Here is a 22,097-nt window from a genome sequence, read left to right as displayed (position 1 = left end):
ACCTGAATCACGTGATATGGAGGGGATTGGAACACCTGAATCACGTGATATGGAGGGGATTGGAACACCTGAATCCAATGCTTGGGAGGGGATTGGAACACCTGAATCACGTGATATGGAGGGGATTGGAACACCTGAATCACGTGATATGGAGGGGATTGGAACACCTGAATCCAATGCTTGGGAGGGGATTGGAACACCTGAATCCAATGCTTGGGAGGGGATTGGAGCACCTGAATCACGTGATTGGGAGGGGATTGGAACACCTGGAGGGCGGGGACAATACTTGGGGCAATGTAGTGTAGTTGTGTTCTTCTCTCTGTACACAGAGCTCCTCCCCCTAGGTCCACGTTACACGGGATGGGATGCTGAACAAGAGGTGGAGTCACACACTTCCACACCCACTTATCAGAGGATAGGACGCGATGGCCCCGCCCATTCCTACTTCCACCACCAGTATGGCCGCTTAAGGTTGACAACGTGTGCAGTGAGCGCCAATCAGCTGTCCGGCCTGAGCCCCGCCCTCCAATCAGCATGCGTTGGCTGTAGAAGAGGCGGGAAGTGTCGCCACAAATACAGTTGCTGAAGCACTGATTGGCTGACCGTAAAGGAAGGGCGGGGTCGGGGATCAGATGATGATTGTTTATTCCGGATGTGGAGGAAGCCGGTGTGAGGAGGGAAAAGGATGGAGACCGAACCGGGGGGAGTCGGAGGGACCGTCTGCCTGTCCTACAACCAGGACTGCACGTACTGGACCGTACCATTTCTATACTGTACGGGGGGGAGGGGCACCACCACACACTGCATATGGGGGGTATACTATTATATACAGGACTGTACCATCTGTATACTGTACGGGGGAGGACCACTACAGTCTGCATATGGGGGGTATACTATTATAAACAGGACTGTACCATCTGTATACTGTACAGGGGGGACTACTACACTCTGCATATGGGGGGTATACTATTATATACAGGACTGTACCATCTGTATACTGTACGGGGGGAGGGCACTACAGTCTGCATATGGGGGGTATACTATTATAAACAGGACTGTACCATCTGTATACTGTACAGGGGGGACTACTACACTCTGCATATGGGGGGTATACTATTATATACAGGACTGTACCATCTGTATACTGTACGGGGGGAGGGCACTACAGTCTGCATATGGGGGGTATACTATTATATACAGGACTGTACCATCTGTATACTGTACGGGGGAGGACCACTACAGTCTGCATATGGGGGGTATACTATTATATACAGGACTGTACCATCTGTATACTGTACAGGGGGGACTACTACACTCTGCATATGGGGGGTATACTATTATATACAGGACTGTACCATCTGTATACTGTACGGGGGAGGACCACTACAGTCTGCATATGGGGGGTATACTATTATATACAGGACTGTACCATCTGTATACTGTACAGGGGGGACTACTACACTCTGCATATGGGGGGTATACTATTATATACAGGACTGTACCATCTATATACTGTACAGGGGGGACCACTACAGTCTGCATATGGGGGGTAAACTATTATAAACAGGACCGTACAATCTGTATACTGTACAGGGGGGGCCACTACACTCGGCATATGGGGGGTATACTATTATATACAGGACTGTACCATCTGTATACTGTACAGGGGGGACACTACTACACTCGGCCTATGGGGGGTATACTATTATATACAGGACTGTACAATCTGTATACTGTACGGGGGGAGGTCACTACAGTCTGCATATGGGGGGTATACTATTATATACAGGACTGTACCATCTGTATACTGTACGGGGGGAGGTCACTACAGTCTGCATATGGGGGGTATACTATTATATACAGGACTGTACCATCTGTATACTGTACGGGGGAGGACCACTACAGTCTGCATATGGGGGGTATACTATTATATACAGGACTGTACCATCTGTATACTGTACGGGGGGGGGCCACTACTACTACTACACTCTGCATATGGTCAGTATATTATTATATACAGGACTGTACCATCTCTATACTGTTTTTGGCTCTACTACACTCTGCATGGGGGGGGGGGGGGGGTTATACTATTTTACATACAGGACTGTACAGGGGGCGACCACTACTACTACACTCTGCATATTGGGGGGGTATACTAATATATACAGGACTGTACCATCTCTATATACTGTACGGGGGGGGACCACTACTACTACACTCTGCATATTGGGGGGGGGTATACTAATATACAAGACTGTACCATCTCTATATACTGTACGGGGGGGGGACCACTACACTCTTCATATGGGGGGTATACTATTGTATACAGGACTGTACGGGGGAGGGCACTACTGCTACACTCTGCATATTGGGGGGGGGGTGTATCCTAATATATACAGGACTGTACCATCTGTATACTTTACAGGGGGGAACCACTCCTACACTCTGCATATGGGGGGGGGGGGTAGGCTAGTATATACAGGACTGGATCATCTCTATTCTGTACGGGGGGGGTCTACTACACTAATATATACAGGACTGTACTATCTATACTGTATGGGGGGGGAGGTAATACTATTTCACTCTGCATATGGGGAGGGTATACAAATATTTACAAGAATGTACTATCTCTATACTGTACAGGGCGAGGGTGTACCACTACCACACTGTAATTGGGGGAGGGGTTACTAATACTATATTTACAGGACCACGACCCCCCTGTGTGTACTAATACTAAATCCCCCACACTCCTCTCCCGTACATACTGATCACTGCCACACCCCCCACACTCCTCTCCCGTACATACTGATCACTGTCACACCTCCCACACTCCTCTCCTGTACATACCGATCACTGTCATACCCCCCACACTCCTCTCCCGTACATACTGATCACTGTCATACCCCCCACACTCCTCTCCCGTACATACTGATCACTGTCATACCTCCACACTCCTCTCCTGTACATACCTGTCACTGTCACACCCTCCACACTCCTCTCCTGTACATACCGATCACTGTCCTACCCCCCCACACTCCTCTCCTGTACATACCGATCACTGTCACACCTCCCACACTCCTCTCCTGTACATACCGATCACTGTCATACCTCCACACTCCTCTCCTGTACATACTGATCACTGTCACACCCTCCACACTCCTCTCCTGTACATACTGATCACTGTCACACCCTCCACACTCCTCTCCTGTACATACTGATCACTGTCACACCCTCCACACTCCTCTCCTGTACATACCGATCACTGTCATACCCCCCACACTCCTCTCCTGTACATACCGATCACTGTCACACCTCCACACTCCTCTCCTGTACATACTGATCACTGTCATACCCCCCACACTCCTCTCCTGTACATACTGATCACTGTCATACCCCCCACACTCCTCCTCTGTACATACCTGTCACTGTCACACCTCCACACACCTCTCCTGTACATACTGATCACTGTCACACCCCCCACACTCCTCCTCTGTACATACCTGTCACTGTCACACCTCCCACACTCCTCTCCTGTACATACCGGTCACTGTCACACCTCCCACACTCCTCTCCTGTACATACCGATCACTGTCATACCTCCCACACTCCTCTCCTGTACATACCGGTCACTGTCATACCCCCCACACTCCTCTCCTGTACATACCGGTCACTGTCACACACCCCACACTCCTCTCCTGTACATACCGATCACTGTCATACCCCCCACACTCCTCTCCTGTACATACCGATCACTGTCACACCCCCCACACTCCTCTCCTGTACATACCGATCACTGTCACACACCCCACACTCCTCTCCTGTACATACCGATCACTGTCACACCCCCCACACTCCTCTCCTGTACATACCGATCACTGTCACATGCACCTTACAGATGAATCCCTTGCTTCTACTTTTTGTTTTCTTAATAGGTCATTGGCCATTGGGATGAGGACGGGGTACCGGCTTTTTTCTCTCAGTTCTGTAGAACATTTGGATCTCGTCCATGAAAGCTGTAAGTGGTTTATTGCAGTCTTCTATCATTTACATCCAGATAGGCAGGCTGGGTCCTCAGAGTCTTCTGGAAACATGCTGTATGTGGGCCCCTTGTGTCTATTAGTATGAAGGGTGGACCTTGGTCCTTGTGTTCCCGGGTCTCATTGTGGAGGAAGGGTGGACCCTGGTCCTTGTGTTCCCGGGTCTCATTGTGGAGGAAGGGTGGACCCTGGTCCTTGTGTTCCCGGGTCTCATTGTGGAGGAAGGGTGGACCCTGGTCCTTGTGTTCCCGGGTCTCATTGTGGAGGAAGGGTGGACCCTGGTCCTTGTGTTCCCGGGTCTCATTGTGGAGGAAGGGTGGACCCTGGTCCTTGTGTTCCCGGGTCTCATTGTGGAGGAAGGGTGGACCCTGGTCCTTGTGTTCCCGGGTCTCATTGTGGAGGAAGGGTGGACCCTGGTCCTTGTGTTCCCGGGTCTCATTGTGGAGGAAGGGTGGACCATGTCAGTCCAGGGTATAAGATTCTTCTTTGCCTTGAATTGTGTCCACCCCAGGCTGTATACATGGATCTACAGTGTTACCTGAACACATTATGATGGCGAGAGGGCTCAGATGGGGGGTGGTCGTTATTGGCGATAGTGCTCCGATGGGGGTGGTCGTTAATGGCGATAGGGCTCCGATGGGGGGTTGCCGTTAATGGGGATAGGGTTCCGATGGGGGTGGTCGTTAATGGTGAGAGGGTTCCGATGGGGGTGGTCGTTAATGGCGATAGTGCTCTGATGGGGGGTTGCCGTTAATGGTGAGAGGGTTCTGATGGGGGTTGGCTGTTAATGGCAGGAGGGTTCCGATGGGGGTGGTCATTAATGGCGATAGGGTTCCGATGGGGGTGGTCATTAATGGCGATAGGGTTCCGATGGGGGTGGTCATTAATGGCGATAGGGTTCCGATGGGGGTGGTCCTTAATGGCCATAGGGCTATGATGGGGGGTGGTCGTTAATGGCGATAGGGCTATGATGGGGGTTGGCTGTTAATGGCGATAGGGCTCCGATGGGGGTGGTCGTTAATGGCGATAGGGCTATGATGGGGGTTGGCTGTTAATGGCGATAGGGTTCCGATGGGGGTGGTCGTTAATGGCGATAGGGCTATGATGGGGGTTGGCTGTTAATGGTGAGAGGGTTCCGATGGGGGTGGTCGTTAATGGCGATAGGGCTATGATGGGGGTTGGCTGTTAATGGTGAGAGGGTTCCGATGGGGGTGGTCGTTAATGGCGATAGGGCTATGATGGGGGTTGGCTGTTAATGGTGATAGGGAGTGGCCATTTTTGGTGTTCTCTCATCATTCTGTCCTTTGTTTCCAAGTCGATCTCCCAGATGTCTACATCGTGGAAAGGCTTTTTTCCAGCAGTCTGGTGGTTGTCGTCAGTCACTCCAAGCCACGACAAATGAATGTGTTTCACTTTAAAAAAGGTACAGAAATCTGCAACTACAACTACTCCGCCAACATCCTCTCCATCAGGCTGAACCGACAGGTATGTGTTGGCATCTCCCTGTGACTACATCCTACAAGGGATGGGCTGGCTGACTGCAGACTTACCTTTTGTTGCAGAGGTTGGTGGTGTGTCTGGAGGAGGCAATTTACATCCATAACATTAAAGACATGAAGCTCCTAAAAACACTACTGGACACTCCGCGGAATGGATCCGGTAAGCTGTGCAAGGGCCTGATTCTTGGGGATCTCATCATGCTATTCACACTGCAGCTCACCTCTGTCATAAAAATTAGGTGGGTGAAGCCCCACGGAGCAGAGAAACCTCTGTGATTGGAGGAGAGCAGCCCATGTAATTTGACTGGTCACATGACCAGGTTTTCCTCCAGATTATTTATTTATTTTTTTTTACTGGTCTGTCATTCAATTCTGTTATTCATTTGCATTTTGTAAAGCAAATCACTGGGTAGCATTATTACCACTTTTTATGAGCCCCTTAGTGACGGACTCCTGTGTCTGAGCACATGTGTAGAATGGTGGAATTACCAGTCATGTCAACAATACACACATTCCAGTGCAGAACAAACTGTCTTCATGTAGAGACGAAGATTCAATGTCTCCAACCTGTACAATGACCTGCAACTAAGATGCTGTATGTTATACGTGACCCCGTCTACTCATAGAGGAGGGGATTGAAGCCAACACGGTGTAGACGGTGGGTTATCTGGTGTATGGAGGACAGGGGTGAATGAAGCTGGCATGGTGTAGACGTTGGGTTATCTGGTGTATGGAGGACGGGAGTGATTGAAGCCGGCACGGTGTAGACATTGGGTTATCTGGTGTATGGAGGACAGGGGTGAATGAAGCTGGCATGGTGTAGACATTGGGTTATCTGGTGTATGGAGGACGGGAGTGATTGAAGCTGGCACGGTGTAGACGTTGGGTTATCTGGTGTATGGAGGACAGGGGTGAATGAAGCTGGCACGGTGTAGACGTTGGGTTATCTGGTGTATGGAGGACGGGAGTGATTGAAGCCGGCACGGTGTAGACGTTGGGTTATCTGGTGTATGGAGGACGGGAGTGATTGAAGCCGGCACAGTGTAGACGTTGGGTTATCTGGTGTATGGAGGACGGGAGTGATTGAAGCTGGCACGGTGTAGACGTTGGGTTATCTGGTGTATGGAGGACGGGAGTGATTGAAGCTGGCACGGTGTAGACGTTGGGTTATCTGGTGTATGGAGGACGGGAGTGATTGAAGCCGGCACGGTGTAGACGTTGGGTTATCTGGTGTATGGAGGACAGGGGTGAATGAAGCTGGCACGGTGTAGACGTTGGGTTATCTGGTGTATGGAGGACGGGAGTGATTGAAGCTGGCACGGTGTAGACGTTGGGTTATCTGGTGTATGGAGGACGGGAGTGATTGAAGCTGGCACGGCGTAGACGTTGGGTTATCTGGTGTATGGAGGACAGGGGTGAATGAAGCCGGCACGGTGTAGACGTTGGGTTATCTGGTGTATGGAGGACGGGAGTGATTGAAGCCGGCACAGTGTAGATGTATTTTGGACCTCCTTATAAAACGGTTATTAGCAATTCACAGCAGTGGGCAACACACTAACCTGCCTCGGCACAGGAGACTTGTGGAAAGGTCCATGGGACCCCAGTCTACTCCTTCCTCTTCCACGGAGCTAAGGCACAAAGACTGTCAAAGTCCACTTCTCGCACAGTCCACCAGACTCGCTGCCAGAGGTCTTTCGGTCTCTCTAGTATCCCTTCTGCATGAAGGAGCACCACCTTCTTCAAGTGGGCAGCAGTTTTGTTCATCCAGCTAAGTCTCTGGGCAATTTACCTTTCCAGTCTTTGTGTGGACAGGTCCCACCCCTGTAGCCATCAGGCTGAATCCTTGTAATCAACCTCTCATTCAGCTGTCCCCTTTCATTCTTCTGATGCTGTTCTCAATAGCATATCCACTCTTTCCTACCTGAGTTCCCAACACACTGGCACGTCTGGATCCTCCCTGAATAAAACCATACCCTCAAAAGACCACTGTATATACCAGTCTTCCAATCATACACCTCCTTACAGGGGAATTTGCTGTGTACTGTTGAGCACTTTGTGGTGTTTGCTACCCATCAGTCCTATCTGCCCTCTGAGTGATCTGCTTTACTACAAGGTCAGCCAAAATGGGCTCTCATGGGGCCTTACATGCAGCTTATGTGATCCGTACATGTGGAACCATTAGGAGACCCTCCTTGAAGTGGGGTGCTTTCTCGCATCTTGCAGTTTGGATTTTCCTGCTGAAACCTCTTCCTACAGGCTTCACTTGGAGATGGACTCCCCTGGACATTACACTGGCAATCTTAGTCCACCAACAGACCAGAGTATTTTCTGGAAAGGTGTCTAGGCATTTCTCTTCTACCATGGTCCCCTCTTTCTTGTTGGCCTTCAATCACATTCAGTATCCCTTCAGTGTCTGGGTTCCATGAGAGACCTCCTAATGATCCCTTTTTGATCTAGAAGATCTTGACATGGCCTTGACGTCTCTGGATTGGGACCTGGTATTGCTCCCCTACCTATTGGGAATGTTTCTCTGTCAGGTGTGGCTTGACACCTGGGGCTTTAATCTGGTCTATCCCTCTTCCATGACTTCCCGTGTAAATGATATGATGGTTTTATGTAGTGTCTGTCCAGGGGTGGAACCTTGTTTCATACATGTTGACTTGTAATCCTTGTGCATGACTTGGGTATGTTGGGATTCTGTCATTTTGAAGTCGATATAGGCCTCCTAACAAGATTTGCCCAACTGTGTGTTGATTAAATGTCTGCTGTCCATTTTATAGTTGTCTGTCACCTTGATGGCTTTTAATGCACATCGGTAGCACTATACCCCACCCCATCCCCACCCAGACACAGCTTTGCATTTGGAGACCCATTCCAGAAGAGTTGTGCTATCCCCCTAACATTTCCTGATGTACTGGAATTATGTTTGCACCTAGGCCAGCACAGTATTTAGTGTTTTCAGTGGCAGTTGGTGTGCAGTAGGTTGGGGTATCCATGTTCCACCTTGACACACATGTATTGGTGGTAGCCTAGTCTTCCTGCTCAGTGGGGTGAATGCAGCTCTATAGATGATAATGTATGTTTCATGACCCTGGACTTATTACATTCATTTACAAGGACGTAGGTGGTGAAGGACGTGCTCCTGCAGCAGACCCTTCTGTGCTTCCCATCTGTATAGGGTGTAGCTTTGTATCCTCATCATAGCTCAGACCTAGTCCTTCCACATACGTTCTGTGGTATCTAGTCTCCTTCCCATTGTTCTGTACTTTCAAGGTGATAACCCTTCACAGACATAGATTTTAGGGGAACCTATTGTGCAGTTAGTGGTGTGATGAGTGGGAGCCCCATTGTCCAATAGACAGGCAGAAGTCAGTGCTGTGATTCTTGTGTTCTCCAGCAGGACGGCGCTGTGACTGATGTGCTCTCTCCTTTCTGCAGGTCTCTGTGCCCTTTCTATAAACCATTCCAATTCCTTCCTGGCCTACCCTGGCAGCTCCTCCACGGGGGAGATCGTTGTGTATGATGCCAACATGCTGGTGAGTCATGTGACCTGCCCATCTGAGGGCACTGATGGGAATTCTTGTTCCATGGAGCTTACAATCTAATGAGACAGCCAGCAGAAGTGGTCCTGGATGAATAAAACCAATGACAGGCCTAACGATAGTAGAACCTTTAGAAACCTTCGTTCAGTGTTTAGCCATTAGTGGGGTGAGATGGGAGGTTGTTGCCAGCTGCAGTGAGGAGAAAATTCCACCTTTTCTTGAATGAGTATCTAACAGTGAAGGTTCTTGTTCAGAAGTCTCCATTCATTCCAAAATCCAGTATTGAAACTAATGAATGGCATTCATCAAGGCATCAAATGGCTGTTCAAACAACTTCTAGTATGTGGCCAGCAACAGTATAGTTCCCCGCCACCATCTCCTATCAGGAAATGCCCGCTATGATTCCACCTCACAGTGCCCCATCCTTTCCTTCCCCTGATGATGTCATAGAGGTCGACCTGAAAATTGGTTTGTTAATATTTCAATTAAAATAAAAAAAAATCTTTTCCTGCAGAAAACGGAATGCTCCATTCCAGCTCATGACAGCCCCCTGGCCGCCATTGCCTTCAGTCCTACAGGGACCAAACTGGCCAGCGCTTCTGAAAAAGTGAGTCCAGTGCTCTGTGCATCCTTTCTCCACCCAAAACTTGCATAACTGACCGGCCTCTTCCCTACAGGGGACAGTGATCCGTGTCTTCTCCATCCCAGAAGGGCAGAAGTTGTATGAATTCCGCAGAGGAATGAAGAGGTCAGAGCCCTGCTTCACCCCCTTCTACTATACTCCACGTACACCACCCCTGCTCCACCCCCTTCTATACTACACCGCCACTGCTCCACTCCCTTCTATACTCCACCTACACCGCCACTGCTCTACTCCCTTCTATACTCCACCTACACTGCCACTGCTCTACCCCTTTTCTACTATACTCCACGTACACCGCCACTGCTCCACCCCTTTTCTACTATACTCCACGTACACCGCCACTGCTCCACCCCTTTTCTACTATACTCCACGTACACCGCCACTGCTCCACCCCTTTTCTACTATACTCCACCTACACCGCCACTGCTCCACTCCCTTCTACTATTGTCCACCTGTACTGCCACTGCTCCACTCCCTTCTATACTCCACCTACACTGCCACTGCTCCACCCCTTTTCTACTATACTCCACCTACACCGCCCCACTCCCTTCTACTATTGTCCACCTATACTGCCACTGCTCCACCCTCTTCTATACTCTGCCTACACTGCCACTGCTCCACCCCTTCTACTGTACTCTGCCTACACTGCCACTGCTCCACCCCTTCTACTATACTCCGCCTACACTACCACTGCACCACTTCCTTCTACTATTGTCCACTTACACCGCCACTTCTCCAGCACCTCTACAATTCTCCTATACTGTCACTGTTCCACCCCCTTGTACTATACTCCACCTACACTGTCACTGCTCCACCCCTTCTACTATACTCCGCCTACACTGTCACTGCTCCACCCCTTCTACTATACTCCGCCTACACCGCCACTGCTCCACTCCCTTCTATACTCCACCTACACCGCCACTGCTCCACTCCCTTCTACTATTGTCCACCTATACTGCCACTGCTCCACCCTTTTCTATACTTTGCCTACACTGCCACTGCTCCACCCCTTCTACTATACTCTGCTTATACTGCCACTGCTCCACCCCTTCTACTATACTCCGCCTATACTGCCACTGCTCCACCCCTTCTACTATACTCTGCTTATACTGCTATTGCTCCACCCCTTCTACTATACTCCACCTACACCGCCACTGCTCCACCCCTTCTACTATACTCCACCTACACTGCCACTGCTCCACCCCTTCTACTATACTCCGCTTATACTGCCACTGCTCCACCCCTTCTACTATACTCTGCTTATACTGCTATTGCTCCACCCCTTCTACTATACTCCACCTACACCGCCACTGCGCCACTCCCTTCTACTATACTCCACCTACACCGCCACTGCTCCACCCTCTTCTATACTCTGCCTACACTACCACTGCTCCACCCCTTCTACTATACTCCACCTACACTGCCACTGCTCCACCCTCTTCTATACTCTGCCTATACTGCCACTGCTCCACCCCTTCTACTATACTCTGCCTATACTGCCACTGCTCCACCCCTTCTACTATACTCTGCCTATACTGCCACTGCTCCACCCCTTCTACTATACTCTGCCTATACTGCTATTGCTCCACCCCTTCTACTATACTCCGCCTACACTGCCACTGCTCCACCCCTTCTACTGTACTCTGCCTATACTGCCACTGCTCCACCCCTTCTACTATACTCCGCCTATACTGCCACTGCTCCACCCACATTTATATACCTCTGTTGCCTTCTCCTGTACATTTGAGGTGCCTCCCCAGGTTGCTCCATTGCAGCTTCTTTGTTGGGAGGAGAGCCCTTTGAAGAGCACAACTTATCAGGTCTCTGCTTTTCCTATCAACCAATAGGATTGCAGTTTCTGTTCTTCAAGTTAGGAAGCAGTTTTGTGGTTGGTCATTGCTGGTGATTGTCTTCCAGGTATGTCTCTATAAATTCTCTGGTGTTCAGTACAGACTGTCAGTTCCTATGTGTGTCCAGCAACACCGAGACTGTGCACATCTTCCGCCTGGAAGTTCCCTTGGAGCGGTGAGTACCCCCCCAATCCCCAGGTATTACCAGTGCTGCATTCGGCTGCTGTGGGAAATATGTGAAATATCAGGTTGTGATGTTACAATGCTGGGTGAGGCCTGCACCTTAGAGGCAGCAGTTTCTCGGGGCTCCCATTCCTGTGTACCTGTCTACAGAGCTCTTTGCCTTCTCTTTTCTTGCCATGACTAAGCACATCCTTGCCAGCTATTTACACAGCCCTATCCTGGCTCTAGTCCACCATGCTGAGCATGACCAGAGTGGGGAAGGAACCTTAGAGCCAAGCTGCAGTGGGACAGATGGAATAAAACCGCAACCCAATGAGGATCCTCTGCCACTAGACACAGAAGGGGCGTGGAACCGACAGCTTTCCCACTCCATGCCCATCTATAGTAAATACTCTTGGGGGGGGGGGGGGGGTCCCTGATGTGTTTCAGGAGGACACCACTGGTGGTTCCCTGTGTATTCCTTCATGGAGGGACAAGCCTGAACCCTCGCTTACAGATGTCCTCCCTTCACCTTCTACAAATCACCTATCCCTCCTCCACCGTGATATACAAAAGTTCCTAGAAAGGACCTCCACACTAGAGGGTCAGGTGGGCGAGTTGGAGGATGCACTAGCTCCTTTACAAATGGACATAGCTTACTTCCCCAGAGGTGTTACTCTACTGATGGATAAGCTAGACCATCTGGAAAATGTGCCATTTGTAGGTATTCCAGAGAAAGGGTTAGGAACCATCGCAGTGCAATTGATAGAAGAATGGCTGTTCTACACTTTCAGCAAAGATGCACAGATACCAATGTTTGTGTTCAATTGGGTTCATCGGGTCCTTTTCCGCATACTGCCACCAGGTCCTCCTCCTCCTACAGCCTTTCCTATTCAGCTCCTGAACTATAAAGTTTGTGAAATTATTATTCGACAGGCTAGAGAAAAAGAGAACCTAAAATTAATGGATCTAAAATGTCGGTATTTCTGGATTTGAGGTCTGCTGAGGTCCATAAACAGCTTATATAATGTGAAGACCATCTTGGTGATCTCCATATGAGATTCTCTGCTGAGGTCCACAAACAGTGCTTGTAATGTGAAGACCATTTTGGTGATCTCCATATGAGATTCTCTGCTGAGGTCCACAAACAGTGCTTGTAATGTGAAGACCATCTTGGTGATCTCCATATGAGATTCTCTGCTGAGGTCCACAAACCGTGCTTGTAATGTGAAGACCATCTTGGTGATCTCCATATGAGATTCTCTGCTGAGGTCCACAAACAGTGCTTGTAATGTGAAGACCATCTTGGTGATCTCCATATGAGATTCTCTGCTGAGGTCCACAAACAGTGCTTGTAATGTGAAGACCATTTTGGTGATCTCCATCTACCATATTCTCTGCCTTTCCCTGGATGGCTGCGGTCAGTTGGCCAAGATGGAGTCCTTTTCTGCAGAGGTAGCTGTGTAGGTCCAGGATGAAAGTGACCAAAGTCTATATGAGCAGGTCAATGGACACCTCTGCCTCTTCTGCTTTAATGTGTCTCGCTGGGAGATGAATGTCAGCAGGAATAGCGTGTAAAGGAATTCCAAGATTTCGGATATCTGTTCCATAACTCCCCACCCTTTGGGAGATGCGGTCACCACTTTACACCCCCAAACTGCCTCTGAGTTTTTTGCAAACCAGATGGGGCTCAGTCTCTTCATATGAAGATTTTCTTTTTTTGCCCACTATCTGTTTGGATTTGTTCCGAGGTGTGGAAGATGGAGAAGGAAGCAATGCTCATTATGATGACAGGTTTTCATTGTGTTTATGAAGCTTGAAGACTACTGGAGAAATGCCTATAGAAGTGACACCATTGTAGGGAGGTGATGTGGAGGAAATGGTCTGTTTTGCAGTGTGGCCAGGTTACAGTGACTGCAGCCAATTCTGGGAATTCTCTCTATAAAGGATCTATAAAGTACATCTGATTCCTAGACTTTCATCTCTGACACTTGGCTTGGTCCCACTCCACTGTACTGACACAAGAAAGCTTTGCCCCTAACAATAATACTCAATGTCTCTGCCCCTACCTGGCGCTCTCTCTGTATTGTACGATGTCTCTGCCCCTACCTGGCGCTGTCTGTATTTACGATGTCTCTGCCCCTACCTGGTGCTGTCTGTATTGTACGATGTCTCTGCTCCTACCTGGCTCTCTCTGTATTGTACGATGTCTCTGCCCCTACCTGGCGCTCTCTCTGTATTGTACGATGTCTCTGCCCCTACCTGGCGCTGTCTGTATTGTACGATGTCTCTGCTCCTACCTGGCTCTCTCTGTATTGTACGATGTCTCTGCCCCTACCTGGCGCTGTCTGTATTGTACGATGTCTCTGCCCCTACCTGGCGCTCTCTCTGTATTGTAAGATGTCTCTGCCCCTACCTGGCGCTGTCTGTATTGTACGATGTCTGTGCCCCTACCTCGCGCTCTCTCTGTAATGTACGATGTCTCTGCCCCCACCTGGTGCTGTCTGTATTGTACGATGTCTCTGCCCCTACCTGGCGCTCTCTCTGTATTGTACGATGTCTCTGCCCCTACCTGGTGCTGTCTATAATGTACGATGTCTCTGCCCCCACCTGGTGCTGTCTGTATTGTACGATGTCTCTGCCCCTACCTGGTGCTGTCTGTATTGTACGATGTCTCTGCCCCTACCTGGCGCTCTCTCTGTATTGTACGATGTCTCTGCCCCCACCTGGTGCTGTCTGTAATGTACGATGTCTCTGCCCCCACCTGGTGCTGTCTGTAATGTACGATGTCTCTGCCCCCACCTGGTGCTGTCTGTATTGTACGATGTCTCTGCCCCTACCTGGCGCTGTCTGTATTGTACGATGTCTCTGCTCCTACCTGGCGCTGTCTGTATTGTACGATGTCTCTGCCCCTACCTGGCGCTGTCTGTATTGTACGATGTCTCTGCTCCTACCTGGCGCTGTCTGTATTGTACGATGTCTCTGCCCCTACCTGGCGCTGTCTGTATTGTACGATGTCTCTGCTCCTACCTGGCGCTGTCTGTATTGTACGATGTCTCTGCTCCTACCTGGCGCTGTCTGTATTGTACGATGTCTCTGCTCCTACCTGGCGCTGTCTGTATTGTACGATGTCTCTGCTCCTACCTGGCGCTGTCTGTATTGTACGATGTCTCTGCTCCTACCTGGCGCTGTCTGTATTGTACGATGTCTCTGCTCCTACCTGGCGCTGTCTGTATTGTACGATGTCTCTGCTCCTACCTGGCGCTGTCTGTATTGTACGATGTCTCTGCTCCTACCTGGCTCTCTCTGTATTGTACGATGTCTCTGCTCCTACCTGGCGCTGTCTGTATTGTACGATGTCTCTGCCCCTACCTGGCGCTCTCTCTGTATTGTACGATGTCTCTGCTCCTACCTGGCTCTCTCTGTATTGTACGATGTCTCTGCTCCTACCTGGCGCTGTCTGTATTGTACGATGGCTCTGCTCCTACCTGGCGCTGTCTGTATTGTACGATGTCTCTGCCCCTACCTGGCTCTCTCTGTATTGTACGATGTCTCTGCCCCTACCTGGCGCTGTCTGTATTGTACGATGTCTCTGCTCCTACCTGGCACTCTCTCTGTATTGTACGATGGCTCTGCTCCTACCTGGCGCTGTCTGTATTGTACGATGTCTCTGCCCCTACCTGGCTCTCTCTGTATTGTACGATGGCTCTGCTCCTACCTGGCTCTCTCTGTATTGTACGATGTCTCTGCTCCGTTGTCTCGTCAGACCTGAGGAACATGGCATGCTTCATCATTAATCAGCTGTTCATGTTTCCATCCCCCGCCTTGTACCCCTGCAGTCCTCCATAGCTGGGTTCAGTTCTGGATGGGAAAGCAGGCTCCGCCCACAATGTCAGCGCAGTTTCCTGTCCTTTTGTGGGGTCGCTTTTCCCGAGTTCTTGTTTATCATCCTTGTGATGTCACAATGCTTCTCCTGCACAGTGATTGGCTAGACAACCTCCCCCAGGAACTGGAATGAGCCCCCCGCATGTCTGCTCAGGTTTTCTGGCATTGCATATTGAACCCAATAACGTGTGATGTGATTGGTCTTCATCTGTAATAAATTCCCCAGATTGGAGGAAGCGTCCTCCTGGAGCGGCTACATGGGGAAGATGTTTATGGTGGCGTCCAACTACCTCCCAGCTCAGGTGTCAGACATGATGAACCAGGACCGGGCATTCGCCACGGTGCGCCTCGGCTTCTCCGGCCACAAGAACACTTGCACTTTGGTGACGTAAGTCCGTCTATGACACTAAAGATCTCCGCTCCCCGATTGGCTGAAAACCATCAACTTGTCCTCTCTGCTTCCAGAATTCACAAACTTCCCCGACTGCTGGTCGCCTCATCCAGTGGCCATCTCTACATCTACAATGTGGACCCGCAGGACGGGGGCGAGTGTGTCCTGATAAAGAAACACAGGTGACTGTACTACTTCAGGGGCAGGCGGAGGGGGTCATGTGGGGACTGGGGGGGGGGGGGGGGGTGAGATGGTGGGAGGGTCCCATGGGGATAGACAGAGAGGGATCCTATGGGGACTGGGACAGGAGGTCCTATGGGGACTGGGACAGGAGGTCCTATGGGGACTGGGACAGGAGGTCCTATGGGGACTGGGACAGGAGGTCCTATGGGGACTGGTACAGGTGGAGGGGGTCCTATGGGGACTGGGACAGGTGGAGGGGGTCCTATGGGGACTGGGACAGGTGGAGGGGGTCCTATGGGGACTGGGATGGGCGTCACACTGTGACTAGGACCAGTGGTCAGCGTCTCTTTGCTGTCAGTTCCTGGCGATCTGTACATGTCCTCTCAGCTGGTCAGGACTGAAGTGCGAACTCTGTGCTGGTAATCTCTCTGGTCTCTGCAGCCTCCTGGACAGCAGCAAGTCAGAGAAAGGTGGAGAAGGATCGGCAGAGAGTTCAGCGCCTACATCTTATGCTGCCACTGTAGCCAGGCCAAGTAACGTACCCTCCTCATCCACTGTTACAGGTGAGAGCGCCCCCTGAAGGGGACAGTGGTGTAGGCGTTTGGTTGATTGGGAATTAACATTTGCTTGTTCCAACCTCAGGTTACTCAGAAGATGGAGGGGCCCTGCGTGGTGAGCTGCTTCCAGAACACGAGTTTGCAGTTGGACCGGTTCAGCTGGACGATGAGAGAGAATTTCCTCCTGTGAGCATTCAGGGTCCCTGAGAGAAGTTGGGGGGAAGGTGCACTCACCCAGGACCGCACCATGCACTTTACATACCAAGAATTGTGCTGGAGGTGCCTTGCAGTCTACCATAGAACAAGAACATTCTGCAGATATTTCTGTGTATTTCTTCCTGTTCTGTCATATACAGCCAATCCCGGGTGCTAACCCGTGCCTTGTCCCTTCCTGACCCTTCCTTTCCATTAGATGCATGCAGGCTCTGTAACTGCCCCCCCCCCGTATAGCCAGTCTTAGGTGCCATCTTTACTCCTCAGTGCTGTGTCATGGTGAGTGGCCATTGAAAGTGCAGTATACGTGGGTGACCTCTGATGTCATGGGTTCATCTCATAGTTATCTGCAGGCTTAGCATAGGTTCATCCCATCAGTGGCTATGAGCTCTGATGTCATAGGTTAATTCTCTGATATCATAGGTTCATCACAGAGATGGCTGCAAGCTCCAATATCATGGGTTCCTCCCAGCACTGGTTGCTGGCTCTGATGTCATAGGTTCACTCTCTGATGTCATAGGTTGATCCTAGCAGTGGCTGTGAGCTCTGATGTCATAGGTTCACTCTCTGATGTCCATAGGTTGTTCCCAGCAGTGGCTGTGAGCTCTGATGTCCTAGGTTCACTGTGATGTCCTAGGTTCACTCTGATGTCCTAGGTCCACTCTCTGATGTTAATAGGTTGATCCCAGCAGTGGCTGTGAGCTCTGATGTCATAGGTCCACTCTCTGATGTCATAGGTCCACCCTCTGATGCCATAGGTTGATCCCAGCAGTGGCTGTGAGCTCTGATGTCATAGGTTAACTCTGATGTTATAGGTTGATCCTAGCAGTGGCTGTGAGCTCTGATGTCATAGCTTCACTCTCTGATGTCATAGGTTGATCCTAGCAGTGGCTGTGAGCTCTGATGTCATAGCTTCACTCTCTGATGTCATAGGTTGATCCTAGCAGTGGCTGTGAGCTCTGATGACCATGCATGTCTTTCTGAACCTCTTGTGGCCATGTTGGTCAGATTCCTCCACCGCTCCCCACTGGAGGTTGTACCTGTCCTGTGGTCAGTCTGTGTATGTTTCCTTCACCCTGCCTGTCTGTACATAGCCATGGTATATGTGTTCCTTCCCCTTCTATGTGCAATGCCAGTGTTATCTCTACATACGTGTTCCATGTATGCGAGGAGACGTCATGCCCACCATTGTCTTGCTGCGCTCACACCGCCATGTTGTCTTGTATTTATAATCCCCGCTCGGGAGAATAAGATGGATTTGTTTTGGTTTTGGTAGATAAGTTTGTGTCGCAGAGGTCAGAGAGACGCCGGGCCGTGACCAGACAAGGACAAGCCAAATCGCAGGTGTGGGAGTGAGACTAATGTGGAGGATGTTTACTATTGTAAGATATTTCCAGTGAATATTCTGTATCATTCTATAGTCACATGTCCTAATTTATGCTTTGTATGTGTAACATTCATATAGAAATCTTCTTCATATACTAATCTAAAGCAATCTGAAACCGAAATAAAACTCTGCATTGTATGGCCTTGTGAATCCCTAACAACAGAATGGCTCCACCAGCCTTCATTCAGAGGAAAACATTGCAGATCTGTATAGTTTGTGTCTCTGCCCCTCCCCCATCGAATGGCTCCGCCCGCCTTCATTCAGAGGAAAGCATTGCAGATCTGTATAGTTTGTGTCTCTGCCCCTCCCCCATCGAATGGCTCCGCCCGCCTTCATTCAGAGGAAAGCATTGCAGATCTGTATAGTGTGTCTCTGCCCCTCCCCCATCAAATGGCTCCGCCCGCCTTCATTCAGAGGAAAGCATTGCAGATCTGTATAGTTTGTGTCTCTGCCCCTCCCCCATCGAATGGCTCCGCCCGCCTTCATTCAGAGGAAAGCATTGCAGATCTGTATAGTGTGTCTCTGCCCCTCCCCCATCAAATGGCTCCGCCCGCCTTCATTCAGAGGAAAGCATTGCAGATCTGTATAGTGTGTGTCTGCCCCTCCCCCATCAAATGGCTCTGCCCGCCTTCATTCAGAGGAAAGCATTGCAGATCTGTATAGTGTGTCTCTGCCCCTCCCCCATCGAGGAACACAGGAAGTCTGCCGGGTATTACTCCTACTTTAAGGAGGATTGGACACTGGCAAACAAACCCCGTGTAACTCCTCCTACTCCCAGCATGACTCAGTTTTTGCTAGTGTCCTATGGGGGATAAATGGCTTTGAAATCCGACAATTTCTGCTTGCTTTTTCCCCCCAAGTCCAAATCCCTTCTACATGCTGCCGAGCCGCTCTCTCCTTGCACAGACTCCAGATTGGTGTATCTGCAGTAATCATTTTGAAGGTCATATCCAGTCCCCATGGACTGAGTGATTGTGGGGGGCACCTGGCACGTGTGTGTACTGGGCTCTGTGTTGGGGTGCCCTCCAGTGTTTAGCCGCAGAGGTCCAGAGGCGTGGCAGAGCCCCAGATGTGGCCAGGTGTGGCCCTGTCTGAGAAGGCTATAGGGGGCGTGCACTGGGAGTTGCCTCTTTATTTGGTTCTGTGGGCCCTAATTAAAGATCCCACATTCTGATGAATAGAAGCAGAAGTGGTTAATGCTGAGGGATCGTGTGGTCACGTCTGCTGAATAGTGTGTTGTGCACTTTATCCACCATTCAGCGCTGAGGAAGCACCTTCTCCAAAGTATATAATGACACTCAGTAAGTCTCTACTACCCACCTACAGTGACCTTGGACCCCCTGACCCTATCAATACCCAGCAGACAGGTACACTCCCTACAATGCAACTCATCTTAACCATAGACAGGAGGGTTCAGCTGGTATCCCCAGCTCAAAGTCCATTAAAACTTCATGTGGTGCCTGACATAGATGGACTGTAATTTTGCCTTGTGCTGCAGTCTATACCCTCATCTGATTCTTCCCCAGCCCCGTCCAGCATGGTGGCCTCTTCTGTCCTATCCTGGGAAGATTTCACAGCAGTCCTGCAGGATTTGACCACAAAGGCCTTACTTTCCACACCTTCCCCTGCAGAATCCTTCTCTAATCTGCTTGCAGCCTTCTCCTCTGAGCCCTGATCCATAAAGTCTCTGCCCCTTAAATCCACAATAGAGGAGCCTACACAGGAGGTGCGGTCTTCTGCTATCCCTTGCACATTTATGGAGACTGTGTTGGTCATTAATGATCTGTTGGGCACCACTTTTAAAACTTGAACATTAGTCTGTAGCTCTTACCAGTGCTGAGTCCAGTCTCAGCACCTGGACCCTGGGGAGGTGTTCTACAATCTGTCACATATGAGGGTTGCTGGACATGGACCTACTGACCTCAAGGTTCAACAATAGACTGGACAGAGTTATCTTCACGTAAAGGAATTCTCTAGAGGAAGCAGTGGGTGCTCTGATGGCTCCATGGAATCTGATCTATGCTTTTCCTCTCCTAAAACTCCATCCTCTACATCAGCGGTTCTCAACCTGGGGGTCGCGACCCCTTTGGGGGTCGAACAACACTTTCCCAGGGGTCCCCTAAGACCATCGGAAAACACATATTTCCGATGGCCTTAGGAACCGAGACACCGCTCCTTGATCCGTCTCCAGGTGTGGGCGGGATGACATGCCGTCCCTGTCATCTGGACACACCCCCGGGATCAATCCTTCCTCGTCGGTGATTGGCCGCCGGAACTGTAGCTCAGGAGAGGCACACAGGCGGCCAATCACCGGCGAGGAGGTGGAGCTTGGAAAGGAGGAGCCGAGCGGCACCGCGAAGATCGAGCGAGTGAAGAAGAGGAGAGCAGCCGGAGAAGGAAGACATCTGACCGGTAAGTGTCTGTACCATGGGAGAGGGAGGGAGCGAGCGAGCCCAGGCTGGAGCAGGGGTCAGCAAGGTAAGTATCATTGGTGTCAGTGGGAGGAATAGTGCCCCATCATTGGTGTCACTAATACCAATGATGGGGCACTATTCGTCCCCCCACTGACACCAACGATGGGGCACTATTCGTCCCCCCACTGACCCCAACGATGGGGCACTATTCGTCCCCCCACTGACCCCAACGATGGGGCACTATTCGTCCCCCCACTGACCCCAACGATGGGGCACTATTCGTCCCCCCACTGACCCCAACGATGGGGCACTATTCGTCCCCCCACTGACCCCAACGATGGGGCACTATTCGTCCCCCCACTGACCCCAACGATGGGGCACTATTCGTCCCCCCACTGACCCCAACGATGGGGCACTATTCGTCCCCCCACTGACCCCAATGACGGGGCACTATTCCTCCCGCTGACACCAATGACATGGCACTACTCCTCCCACTGCAAAATTACAGTTATGAAGTAGCAACGAAAATAATTTTATGGTTGGGGGTCACCACAACATGAGGAACTGTATTAAGGGGTCGCGGCATTAGAAAGGTTGAGAACCACTGCTCTACATTCAGATGAAGGACATTGCGGTGATCCTGTCTGGCCCAGGCACGTATGGTACTCTGACTCTTGGCAGACTCTCATTTGGTCTTCCAAATTTTTTTTTATATCTCAAGGACCAATCTGTCACCCTGCTGCAAGGCTCCTTGTCCTACGGTATTGCTTTTGAAGCCCAGGTTCTGAGGGATGGAGGCAATTCCAAATTGATGGTAAAACCTTAGTCTACATTCCTAGAAGAGTTTTTTTTTTTTCCCTCTTGGGAAATTCTGTGGGACAAATCCTGGACTTTTAATAGGCCTGAACCAGCATGTGGCCTATAGCACCATCGAAGGTCAATGTCTCTGCACTTGCAGTCTCCCTGTGCTGCAGGCAGTGCCCAGTTTCAGTTGTTTTTCTGTGGGCCTATTCGTGTTTTGTTGCTGTTGCCCAGCCCTCAGTTGGACTGTTTTTGGACATATTGATCTTCACTGAATTCCTGTCTTTCTCAATCAACAAGAATGAATATGGGATCTTGTAAAATCCATTTGTTGGAATTCATTGATGGATACAGGTCCCACCCCTGCGTGTCTAGGACTATATTATGGGCACTGCTTCACCACAGGACTGAGGCATGGTGCAAGTAGGATAGGTAATATTAGGCCAGTCACAATTGTCTACTTATGTCCAATTTTCCTGTGTATGACTCTAAGAATGCTGAGAGATAGTTGGCAGTAAGTACAAAAATATCCA

At 50.2% G+C, this 22,097-nt stretch overlaps 1 protein-coding gene across 5 annotated transcripts; it reads left to right on the top strand.

The window, feature by feature from the left end:
* The first annotated feature begins 600 nt into the window (after nt 1-600).
* Nucleotides 601-18,487, top strand: LOC149431284 (WD repeat domain phosphoinositide-interacting protein 1-like). Of its 5 annotated transcripts, none has more exons than XR_016309338.1 (13): nt 601-747; nt 3,933-4,015; nt 5,353-5,522; nt 5,600-5,696; nt 8,975-9,072; nt 9,593-9,685; nt 9,756-9,826; nt 11,639-11,746; nt 15,845-16,006; nt 16,084-16,191; nt 16,634-16,755; nt 16,835-17,461; nt 17,521-18,487. XR_016309338.1 is itself a non-coding variant. In XM_089665713.1 (13 exons), exons 1-13 carry the CDS (start codon nt 686-688, stop codon nt 18,278-18,280), a joined length of 1,317 nt encoding a protein of 438 aa, XP_089521839.1. In that variant the 5' UTR covers nt 601-685; the 3' UTR covers nt 18,281-18,487. The 5 variants fall into 5 exon arrangements, 3 of the variants coding, with proteins under 3 accessions (XP_089521839.1, XP_089521841.1, XP_089521842.1); XR_016309339.1 differs by having other exon boundaries at nt 16,835-17,482; nt 17,619-18,487; XM_089665713.1 differs by having other exon boundaries at nt 16,835-16,935; nt 18,239-18,487.
* Nucleotides 18,488-22,097: the final 3,610 nt, after the last annotated feature.

Source organism: Staurois parvus, unplaced genomic scaffold, assembly GCF_062004578.1.
Source record: "Staurois parvus isolate SC_StPar_1 unplaced genomic scaffold, SC_StPar_1.0 ptg002304l, whole genome shotgun sequence".
In the NCBI taxonomy this organism is placed as follows: Eukaryota; Metazoa; Chordata; class Amphibia; order Anura; family Ranidae; genus Staurois; species Staurois parvus.
Note: the sequence above shows the minus strand (reverse complement) of the source record. Positions and strands in the feature narration are given on the sequence as shown.

What these genes read in the sequence shown, in the direction of transcription:
- LOC149431284 (XM_089665713.1), top strand. Translation starts at nt 686, where the DNA reads ATGGAGACCGAACCGGGGGGAGTCGGAGGGACCGTCTGCCTGTCCTAC. An exon ending in GGATCTCGTCCATGAAAGCT is followed by an intron (nt 4,016 to 5,352) that starts GTAAGTGGTTTA and finishes TTTGTTTCCAAG; the next exon opens with TCGATCTCCCAGATGTCTAC. An exon ending in TGTATGATGCCAACATGCTG is followed by an intron (nt 9,073 to 9,592) that starts GTGAGTCATGTG and finishes CTTTTCCTGCAG; the next exon opens with AAAACGGAATGCTCCATTCC.